General features: G+C 42.7%; 1 protein-coding gene across 3 annotated transcripts in view; it reads left to right on the forward strand.

Annotated features, from left to right (window-relative positions):
* Window positions 1-12,196, forward strand: part of LOC118511996 (potassium voltage-gated channel subfamily H member 8) — a 58,566-nt gene that overhangs the window by 12,553 nt on the left and 33,817 nt on the right. For 2 of the 3 annotated variants that reach the window (XM_036055735.1, XM_036055737.1), the window contains exons 3-5: window positions 6,946-7,092; window positions 10,973-11,083; window positions 11,188-11,307. In XM_036055735.1, coding sequence (XP_035911628.1) covers window positions 7,017-7,092; window positions 10,973-11,083; window positions 11,188-11,307 — 307 coding nt within the window. In that variant the 5' untranslated portion in view covers window positions 6,946-7,016. Of the gene's footprint in view, window positions 1-6,607; window positions 6,749-6,945; window positions 7,093-10,972; window positions 11,084-11,187; window positions 11,308-12,196 lie in introns of those variants that run through there. The other variant, XM_036055736.1, reaches the window with a different exon arrangement.

Genomic DNA, 12,196 nt, shown 5'->3' on the forward strand with positions numbered 1-12,196 from the left:
ACTCAAAGTAATCCATAGGATTAAGGTCAGGGGAGCTGGGTGGCCAAACGTCGGTGCTGGTGTATCGGTCGAAATTGGCAGTGAGCCATTGGCGTGTATTTACGGCCGTATGGCATGGTGCAGAATCCTGCTGCCAAACCTACGGCCGCCCATTGGCCGCAGTTCCTCATTTAACGCCACCTTGACGGTGCTCGGGGCGTTTCCGAATTTTGGCATTCGTATGGCCGGCACGAACCATCATAACACACGTTACGCGCTTGTACAATTCGGACGGTTTCCACATATTTACGGAGCTAGACATTTTTTACACTTGTTCGCACAACTTTTAGCAATCGAATGACATATCAATCATTTCGATAAGTCAACTCAACCCTGAGATATAAACCCAAAGGCCAGATGTGAAATTTATCTCGAGCACCCTGTATTGCTAGAAGATATATTGCGCAAGCTAGTGTTACAGCAACATAATACAGCTCTCCGTTATATTGTTATCAAATAATCTTGCAAATAAGTCCCTAAACACCTCTGAATAGACTCATCAATTAAGAGCACCTTAATACAACTCTCCAAATCATAATACTCGCTCATCAAGCGCAACGACTAATAAGTATCAAGCGCTCCTTATATTACCAAAAAATCGCTCGAAAGAAGAAAGAAAAGGAACATAATCAGTTCAGAACAGATCTGACATGAGCTCCATAACAGAATGTACTAAATGAACATTGTTGGGCCACTTCCGAGAAACGCCCGGCTCCACCAGCAATGATCGCGGTACGGTTTGCTCCGCAAAAAGTGGAGAAAAACATTTCAATACTAATTTCGTTTCGTAGCATAACTGCACGACGCCATTAAGAGTTTCCCGATAGGTCTTTATCCCTTTCGGATGTGATGCTGCTTGTTGTTTTTTTTTTCAAAGGAAATTTAATGAAATACGACATTTTGGGAGCCAACGAGAAAATGAGAATGCTATTTAGCATCGTTTCTAATCAGCTCGATTGAAATTGTTCGAGAAAGAAGCAGCACCGCAAAGCCGCCGTTCTTTTTTGCAGCGCAAAGAACGACATGCAAGCGAAAAGAAATATTCTTCTCCATGTGGCAAGAATCCTAGCCGTTGTGCGTACGTGTGTGCGTCCGCTTTTCAATGGCACCAGCATCATGATACCTGTTGAGGATGGCAGGAAACAGATACTTGCTGTGTGTGTGCGCTTGCTACATGTGAGAAGACGCACGCAAATACATTTTTGCAATTCCCGCAAGAGACGAGAAGCTGATAACGAACTCTGTTGGTGCAGTCGGGCAACGGGGAACGAGGTACGCGTAATCCAATTTACATTTTTCGTATTTCGATTTCGTGCGACTATATATTGCCGGGGTGGAGCAGCAAACGATCGCTTCGGGGCCTTTTAAAGTTGGTACACAAATCGAAACACTGTTCCGTTGTGCAACTTCATCGCTCGAGATGTTTAAAGTTCGGTGAAGCACAATTTAAGAGCACATCCAGCATCCAGAAATGACATCAAACCTATCGCCAATACTGGGGCGATGCGTATGGAGGGGGCTATCTAAGAGGGCTTGACGTTCTACTGAGGCATTCTTCTCTGTCAGGTCGGCCAAACATCTCAGACGGGTTTGAAACAACGGCAAGCATGCGTTTGATATGTGTCAATCACCGTTTTGACACTTTTGTGATTGAATGTAATGAGCATTAGATCGTGCGTAGCGTGATATAAGTGACGTTGGTATGGCGAGGGCTTTGGCGAAGGGGAGTGTTTTATATTCAAATTAATTTATGATGTATTTCCATCGTGTAATGACGCAAAAATGACACATTTAAAATTCTCCAAAGGGTCTCAAGCGAAGAGAAGAGACTCGAAGACGAAGAGATATTCCTTACCGCAGATCACACACCGACAGCTGGCGTCTGTTTATTTAACTATTGGTTCATGTTAGTTTTGAAAACCATTCTATTAACGCAGGCCGCAAGAGGCAACTGCTGTGTATATTGCGCTCTATTTGAACATCAACATTGTTCTCCAAAGCAAATAAACCAAAGTGCAAACTAGAGGATAGTGAAGTGTGTTTTGCGCGCTCCGGGTACAGCCCTCTAAACGGGTATTCTAAAAATGGAAGAAACCCCCATCAGTTATAAAAATAATCATAATCTAACCACACACCAGCTCCAACAACACCCACGTGTATCCTTTTGCGGCTTAGCCTGTGTCCACCTGTTGCAATCTATGTTTAACGATATCCGCCAGCTCCATGTTACGCTCTGCCGACGAAGGGGTAAAAACGGCAACGGCAACAAAAAAGGGTTCCGATACGACTGATTTCCTCCCTTTAACCCATCAAGACAAGGTCGAGAGCATGGGGTCAGTTCCGGAGCAACAGCTCGGAGGCAAGCAAGAGAGAAAAAAAAATAGGCGATAGACATACGTACGACGACGAGAGGTTTCCACAATATTTTTCTTTTCTGCCTTCATTCTTTATTTAATGATCACTTTAACGGACGAGACTGCTGTGGTGAGTGGGTCCACTCACTCTTTGTTTTTTTTCTCTTTCGTCGCTCGAGGCACCGTGACTGTGGTCAGTGTAAACCGAGTCCGAGTTTGATCGGAGTTTGGTGTAATGATTATGGTGGGGTTTGGGATGCTCCATTCCAGCAGAACAAGGGTGCCAGAGTGCTGGTAGACTAGACAAAAGTGGACTTCAACAACTGAAATGGGTAGTACGAGCAACGGCCAACAACATGGCCGGGCTAGTGTTATTGTTGGAATACAATTCATCCGAACGACAAGGACATTGCCGATGGTCACGGGGAATAATTGATGGGTGCACTCGCACCTGAATAAGCGTAATTTAAGAGCACGGCTCGGTGGCTAGTTTAAAACACGGACACGGAGGACAGAACATTGATCGTTGGGTGCGGGTGCGAATGTCGACAGCAAACGAATGATCAATAAAGAGGAAAAATTGGCTGGCATGTGGGCCCATGAAGATGGGCCCCATTCAACGCACAAACTGGCCGCGCACAAATGGGCTACCCACGGTGGGCAAATGTTGTTTCGTAAGTGGTACGCACAGCGTGAACCAACATAGAACAGTTTGATTATTTCCAATTCACGCCTTTCCCGTGCAGGCGTGCTAACTCACCTTCGCACGCTGAGCGATGCGACCAAATCGACCCTTAATTTTCGGTACCGGAGTGGCGTTGAACGCGTTACGAACTGGGTGGTGAGTCGGGGTAAGGAATTTCCCGGGAAGGGCTCGACACGGGCGGTTGGTTGGTGTAGGTGCTTGAACATTGTTTACACAATCAATATGCTGGCAATGGCACGGCATAAACAAAGTCAACCAGGTAAACCAGGAAGGTGGAAGATCGAATCATTTTCACCACCCGTTGGACCCGTCGTCCTCAGGCCCAGGTACGTGTGCGTTATCTAGCCTCGACCTGAGAGCTATTGGTCCTAATGGAATGACGAATGCACGTGTGGTGTGACTTGAAAAGAGACCGGTAGGAGGCTTTATTTTGACAAGATACTTATTTTCGTAGTTTGTAAGCCTTTCGGTTGACGTTCGTACAAACCGTGCCAGCTCATGAGAACTAAGGCGTTATTTTGTGAACAAACCAATCATCTGTGGTAAATCTGACTTACTGTCACTAAGAGACGGTTTAGTCGTTGCTAAACGAATTTTAATTGAGAAGTATTTTGCAGTTGGTACATCATTACCATAAACGTTTATGATAACGAAGTCAACTGTAACTTAAAACTTGAACCGTTCAAATTTGCTTGCTTGACAACGGTTATAATTTCAACCCTATGAAATCACTTGACCGAGAGCAACAGGAATCGGAGAAAAAAATGGAAACAATGATTGGGTAATCTTGAGCTATCTTTGACAAATATTCATAAGGAAGTCTTCATCGATTAATTCATCGATTAATCGATAAATTTGCTAGTACTGTCAGTCACCAGTGTATTGTGAAGCCTATGCTTGAAACCCTAATATCAGTCACAATGTGGTTTAAGTGTCAAAGGGATTTTTTTCTTTACCACATAAATCTCTGAGTGTGTTAGCCGTCCATACCGAGCTTTCGTGGCTGATATTACCCTCAGCTGGAAAGTTGGTTCTGCGTGTGCCATGACAGTTCTGGAGGTCACAGAACAATTTAACACCATAACGAACGACAACCCAAGTGTGTTCCGAAACGTGGTAGCACTAGCCACTTATATGGTTTAAGAGATGATTACGAGTAGCCCGGTGGTAAATGTGACAACGGCGCTGGTCTTCACATGGTAGGACCGGATATCAAATCCCATCTGGACCAATCACCCATGGTGTGGACTGACTATCAAACTAACTTAGTCTATCACTTAGGCGGTATCACTTAGTCTAGTAAGTCAGAAATGGCAGAAAATGAAGAAGAAGAGACAGATTACCCGTAATAGTTTTCTAAGAGTTTTTTGGTTTTTAAACAGTCTTTAAAATACTGAGGTTTTTGTACAACATTAGGAAGCAATTATTGTAGTTGGTCTCTATAAGCGCTTTCATCGATATTTGAAGCTCGTATTTTTTAACGCACGTAGGAGAGGAATCCCTTTTATTCAATTAAAGGATGAAATTAAGTTGAATTTAATAGTGCTATCATAGCTGGCACTATTACCGCTTCACAGTCTTGGTTTAATTAAGTCTGCCAGTCCAATAACCAGGCTTTTCTGACTGACCTATAGGCGCCATCGGTTCATTTCAATTTGGATCTGCCATGCCTCGTCTATCCTTGTTAAAAAAGTCACCTAAAAATGTATAAAGTCGAGTTTGGCGTTTTTTTTTCTAGTGCGGACTGACCATAAAACTACATTGGTGCAAAAAAGTTTAGTAAGCCATTAAGCTTACAACAAGGTACCAATAAGTCTAGTAAAGCATTGCCTAGCAGGTTAGTTAGCCTACAAGAAGAAGAATATCTGAGCTGGGAGACACTTTCCGTTAATGGGTACAACTTCCCTGGTGTACTTGGTTGTTTCATTGCGTGGTGTTTCATCATCCAAAGGAAGAGTTTTGCTCATAGTAAAGCCGCCGGGTCTTTATCATTGAATTAATTTTTATCCTGGGTGATTCATATTGTTTCGTTGTCAATTATTGAGCAGTGTTTGAGAGAAGTTCAGTCCATATCGGAGATTGGAGCTGCAGACTGTCTGCAACGTCCTTCAGTTGGAGCAAGTGTGTTAAGTTTGTGCCTACGCGAACCCCTCAAATAGCGTACCTCAAACACTAAAATTTACACTTATCGTACCTTAAACACTTGCCACGAACACTTAAATTTTCAGCGTTCACTGTTGTTTTTTCACCTTTTATTTAATCTTACTGCTTTGTAGTTTCATGTTCCCTTATTTGTGCTTGTTACATCTGCAGTTGAAGACTGCTTTCCTTAGTTCCGTTCCGTTCCACCGACACAAAGATATCTTTTACGGCCGCCTTCAGCGGCTCATTTTGAGTGATTGCTCCTAGGACGCGCCTGTCTTTTCATAGACAGCGTATTTTTTTAGCTCCACCAGGATATTTTTATCTCGTTAAGACGGATGCTCCAACTTCTGGCTTGCTTCCCAACGATAAAACCATCAGACAATAAAGCCTTTGTCTTCTAGTAAAATTTTGTTACATAAAAAAGGGTCCGAAAACAATGTTTGGGTGACCAGAATCTCTCCTCTTTAAGATTTTTAAATCTTTTTCAGGATTTAGAATATTCTGAATTCAGAAGGAACGAAACAATTGTATGCCCATATGGAACTGTCTCACTATTTGACTACATATTTGCATTCTAGCTTGACCGTTTATGACAATTGCTGGACCAAATCTAACGATAACAATGTAATATTTGGGATGTACATAAAATACTTGGTACAAAAGACAAAAGTAAAAAAAAACTTTGAATTAATTCTTTAAATTGTACAACTTAGAAAGGAATTAAAAAAAAATCTGTAATTTTTAGTTGAAGCGGTCATTAGTTGTTATTGAAATGGATATTATTTTTGAAATTTATTTTTCCTATCTTCCCGTGATACTCAAATTGTCCATGATTTCTTTGGACTTATTTTAAGATTTTCATTCAAATTACTATTCTAGAGACTTTTCCATCCAGTTAACGCATTAAACACAGGTATAGAAAAAAAAGACGCATCACATTCGTGTACCCGATCTGTTTGATATTCACGTCAACAACGATAGCCGATCCGTTTGTTTGGTGTTGGTTATCTAATCGTCTTTGGCGTCTGTCCGCGCCTGTGATAGTGATTAGTCACACTAAGGGGAAGCGCAGATGTTAAGGTTCATCCTGTCGCTTAACCTGACCTCCCCACCCCCCAACATCACCCGCCTATATTTAGACATTCCCTTCCAGAATTGGATAGGCAAACCTTATCCGACACTGCCTAGCTCCGTGCCGTTGCACCATAAATATTGATGTTTCCTCGATGTCGATGTTTGCGCTTTGATAGTGCGGAACGATAGTGTGCGCAATGGGAATGTGGATTTTGCTACCTAAACAGTGTTAGTTCCGGGTATAGTTGCACTTCAAAAAAAGAAACCCAGTGGCCTCAGTTACCCTTCTAGCGTCTCCAGTCAATATCAAAAACGAGTTGAGTTGATCGATTCGCACGACTTTATGTAAGAATAACACGATTACGATCAAATTGGTTCGGCGCGAGCGGGAGTATTTTTGATTGCGGAGTGTTTTGTAGAGTCCTCGCGGTAAATATTTACTAAAATCAGCATGCACCACACGCGTATCGTTTACAATTACACCCTCACCCATCCAACCCATACCACCAGCTCACCATCGTCCACCAGGGCGTCTTAACATTTTCCCGGCGTGGAAACGATGGCGGAGCGTTTCCCTGTTGCTTCTTCGCATTCATTCTTTTCGCTTACGACTCGTTTTCGTTGCAGGTTTTAGGTGCTCCAGCCCTACCATCCGACCCTAAAGGAAGCACCACCACCAAACAAAACACACCTCCCAAATGCCGGCACGGAAGGGGCTGTTGGCGCCCCAGAACACCTTCCTCGATACCATCGCGACCCGCTTCGATGGGACACGTAAGTAGACAGTTTAATTAAGGTGGCATTAAAATTTTCCGAACTGACTTAAAAGTGAGAAAAAGGTGCGATGTCAGAAGGCAGGGTGTGCTCGACTAATTTCATCACGCGCCTCGTCAAGGACCTCGGGACTCGTTCTACGAGTGTATGTAGTGTGGCTGTGGTGTGCGTATAGGTGCGGTTTTCTTTAAGGAGGATAGCCAGTTCTGCCGAAACAGAACCGGCGACGTAACCGAACGGATCCTGGAGATGGGGAGGAGACAGGCTCGCACACGGAAAACTTCTTTCATTTTTCTCACCCTGACCGGAGTACGTACTCGGTGTGGTGTGGCTGAGGTTGGCCGGAGTTCCATGCCTTGCTCATATTTTCACAATTGGTTCTGCGAATGGCTTTTCATTCTGAAAGGTAAATGAAACGCTTGACTTGACGTGGGTGAGCAAAGGGAGGGGGAGGGCCTGGAAAGGAAACCGGTGCGGGAAATTAATTGAGTTCACATAAATGTGTGACTTTTCTTTGCTCGTTTAGTAGTCGATTCTCTCGAGCCTGGAGCAGCGTGTACAGCAGCGAGCGAAGTTCACAACAGCATGCGAGCGATGAAAAGTTGGGCTTATGAAGAAATGCTTCGGATTTAATTGGGGCAAACATACAGCGGTACACCAGGGTCGAAATAAGCTTACGTTGCAAGGGCACAAGCACAACGGGTAGGCGTGTCGTGAAACAACCGTTCAATCTTTGACTTTGTAGGAAAACCCCAGCGTAGGAAGATGCGATAAGGAGTGGTTTATTTAGTTCTATGGTTTAAATATCACAAAATTATTACGGTTACATAAGTAATTGAATTTGTTGTCTTCTGAGTGAGTTCGTAGGAATTGAATCGTGCATTCGATCGATTATTGTGGTATTTTTATATCGACGCGGTTTTCATGTAACGTCAACGTACCACTCATTATCTGTTGACAGATGAGTTTTCTTCAATTTTCTGTTTTGCTTTGAGGAGACGAAAATACCCACAAAGAATGTTGACCTTGTGGTCCGCAGTAAAATGGTCGATAGAGAGAAGGTCGGCATGGTATTTACATCACTCACTAGCCGCACCAGCTCGTGCGACGCCACGTCAGCTTAGTGTCAGATTTATGGTTTCCTTCATTTATTGGTTCCAATTCAACAACTTCAAGAAGTACAGCAGGCACGTGTTTTTGTCCTTTGTTGGACGATCTAGTTTGGCCACATATTTCAGAAGAATGTCTGTGCCTTGAAGTGTGATCTTTGTTAGTTACTAGGTTCATAAAAATATTGATCGGAGCCTTCATTCAAGAAATTGTACAGACTATTACAGCCTTAGACGAGCTCTAGCAACCGAAGCTAATTTGTAGCAAATGATAGCAGGTACACCATCTCACACTTTTTATTTTAACCTCACACTTAACAAACATAGGCCTTGGTTGCCTACTATGTTGACAACCGGCGAAAGGATTAGAGCACTAAAGATAATCGATCCTTAGCAGAGACTCTTGACTCGAAAAATCAACAACTTACCTTCTTACTTGCATACTTATCAGGTGTTAGAACCGCTTGGCGGTCTAGGTTTGCTACGGAAGTTCTCGAAAGCGTTCACGGTCTTCCAATGCCGAAAGGGACCTATTTTGCTCTTTCTGAATTTTTACGAATTCAAAAAGTCCTCTGCGAGAGCTTTGATAAAAAATCTACCAATCAGTGTTGGATTGGTCAATCTGGTTCTTTGCCGTGAACGTAAGTGAACAGAATTCGAGCTTTTATGAACAGCGTGTGAGTCGCGATTCTTACGTAGAATGAGCATGGAAATAAGGAAATCATTCATCCGTTTGGTTCTTTCATTCTTTACTAAGGCGGATAGGTCGTTCATCAGTGCTTATCTTTCGTTCTTATATAGGTAAGCGATGAATAACTTTGCTGTTTGGACTAATTATGGACATCTCTAGAACAGTTCTAAGATCATCTGAAGTGATTGGCGCATCGACCCGAACCTACATGATCGGTGCCATTCTTAATATACCCGTAGCGGTTCGAGCCTTTTCCAACAAGTTAGGGTCGATCCTTGAGTGCACCAAAGCATGGGTGGCTTGGGTTGGTTAGGCGAGTTCTTGCTAACGGACTAAGAAGCTTCTGTCTATATTTATTTGTGCAAAACGATTGGCCAGGCATGACCTTATGACTGTCTGAAAAGTAAAGCTTAGTAAACTAGAGTAAGACGAGAACAGAAGCTCAAGAATTAAAATGAGTTCAGTAAAAATTAAACGGTTGATGCCAGTCAAACAAAACATAACGCATAATAAATTTAATGTTCATCACCATCGCACTTCTTTTTAGGCCAGTTCTAAGTGGTCTGTAGTTACGGAACATTCTAGGAGGAACATTTAAGTTAACTCTAGCCATTAGATCAGGTGCATGTATTTCACTGACGAGGGAACTTAGACATAAAGATGCATTGGACACTATCACATCTCCTAGCAAGCGTATCTAACCCAAATAACAAACAACGAGTGTCTGGTCGAACTTGCAGATGCTTTTGAGCATCGACTTGCGACATGGAGCATTGCCACTTTCTAAGAACCGAAACCAGCCGATAGTTTCAGTTGATCTGAACTCGTGGCACATATGAGTCGCACTATGAGCACTTGATGCTCGAAGGAACGGACTCGACTCCAGAGATCTATGAAAAGAGTCTGCTATTTCGGCGATCTGCCCACAATCTGAAGCTTTGCATTACAAGCGCCATCAGGCACTTTTTCACATGAATACATTACCACAACATTGATGTTAAATTTTGTATAATATTGTATGCATCTGTCCGATCTACAGTACTTTGCATCATTAGGACGGATAGGCAATAAAGTTTTGGTTTTCCTATACAGTTTCTGCTACATTTCAAGATCACTGAAAACAGTTGTAAGTCTCAAATTCATTTCCGCGCTTTTTCATTTAACTTCAGAATCTATAACTTATAATCAGGAGGTGCCTCAGTATTTCCAACTTCTTCACTCAGCTACATATTGATTGACAAACCTTCAAATGCAGTTTTTCCGACTGTTTCGATCATCGATCAGTGACTGATCAACTTAAGCGCGGAAGGAGCGACTCTCGGGGCCGCGTCGGTTAGAGGGAGCTCTTGGGAGAGGAAACTCCTGTTGTTTCCCTCCAATATCATATTTAGAGGGGCTTCAACTGCCATTCCACTCGGGGCCTCCAAATATCTTGGACAAATACTTCTGAATGGGCTAGGTTATACTTTTCAATTAGCTACGTTTTTGAACCGAGAAATTCATTAGAACAATCTCTCTGAAAAGTACTTGAGCGAATAAAGGAAAAACTTTCTTTCGAGATCACATCCGAAGTACTAGGACACGAATCAGAAAGAATAATTAGCCAAATTGTATGTTTACCACGAGTGTTAATTCGTATTTGTTTGGTTAAAAGCTACACCCTTTAAAGCAATACGCAGATAAAAATAGTTTCACAATGTTTTATCATCGGACAATACGACTTCAAGTCGTCATAATATTTAAATAGTGTAAGAAAAAAGAATATCCTTGGAACCAGGAAACGGTTGTAATAGGATTTAATACTAGGAGTTCATCAGTTTGACTGGGCACACAATGCACATACATGCACAATAACAATATCGCAAAGCTTAGAAAGTGACGCTTACGGCTCAAAACAATTTATTGACCATTGAATACCAAAATAGGTGCACATCTACATTAATGACACCTCAAACAAATAATATTGTCGCCTTGACATACCAAACCTAACAGAAATGCGTTACACAATAGAGGAGGCACTTTGTTTTATGCATTTATTTCCCCTTTGTATGTGTGTGATTTCTTCCTCCCTTACTTACAGATTCCAACTTCGTATTAGGCAACGCACAAGTGAACGGGTATCCCATAGTGTACTGCTCCGATGGCTTCGTGGAGCTGTCGGGGTTTTCGCGCGCGCAAATTATGCAAAAAGGTAATAAAGTTGTGCATTATCTCATGGCCCGGAACGTTACGGAGTCACGCGTTCGGTACGCTGTATGTGCATCCCATTTTTTGCTGTGTGTGTGTGTTTTTCAGGCTGTGCCTGCCGTTTTCTGTACGGTCCCGAGACGAAGGACGAGCATAAAAGCATGATCGAAACCAGTCTGGACGGCAAGTCGGAGCTGAAGCTGGAGGTCATCTTCTACAAGAAAAATGGTAAGTAACGTTGCCATGGCCGTTGGCTGGCATATGGTCGTAAAAGTGTGCCACACTCATAAACCGCAGGCGCCTTCACCCAGGGCGGTATGGCTGTATTGTGCGCCGGTTATCAGCGTAATGTTCGTTTGGTGTAGCCCAACAATCATTCCCGAAAGCGGTACGAAATCGGTCATGAATGTGGTTTATTGTTTTGTCTGTACCTTGGCCGTTTGAATGCAATCGAAGCAGGATTAATACAAAATCATCAAAACTCGCGATGCAGTGTTCACCAACAGCAGGGAACAAACATCAAATTTTTACTTAAATATGTAAATATCCCGATGATCTAAACTAAAAAACTCCTACTGGAATTGAATAATTCCTTTGGGGCAAATGAGAATCCAAAGTTACCAGGCACAAAGTACCCGAAGTCATTCACAAAACTGAATTAAAGCGCAGCGAAAGCATTCTGCTTTAAATGTGATTATCCCCATCGTTTAAGACAAGCACCGTGATAGATCATCCTCAATACGGACTTCAGACTTCATGGGCTGTTCAGCTGTTGCGGTGTGACAACTTAATATTTTAGCTTCCTTCACTGTCACTTTAGCATGACCAACACGCGTGTGCGTTGTCGTTCGGGACTGTTCATGCAAATATATTTATTAACAACCATCTGCACCTGATTCGCGACAACGATGTCAAATTAATAATAGCTGCGAAAGACATTCGCTCGGAAGACGGTAGACCGAACCGCAAAACCGTCAAAAAGAGACCTCACCGTTTGGGACAGGATATCCTCGTGAGTGCTGCTACAGAATCGTAGCGAAAGTCGGTCGCTATCCATAAACAACCCGTAAAATATTTTTTTTGGTGGCTTTTACTTTTCAGCGAGAAGTTTCATTCT

Source organism: Anopheles stephensi, chromosome 3 (assembly GCF_013141755.1).
Source record: "Anopheles stephensi strain Indian chromosome 3, UCI_ANSTEP_V1.0, whole genome shotgun sequence".
NCBI lineage: Eukaryota > Metazoa > Arthropoda > Insecta > Diptera > Culicidae > Anopheles > Anopheles stephensi.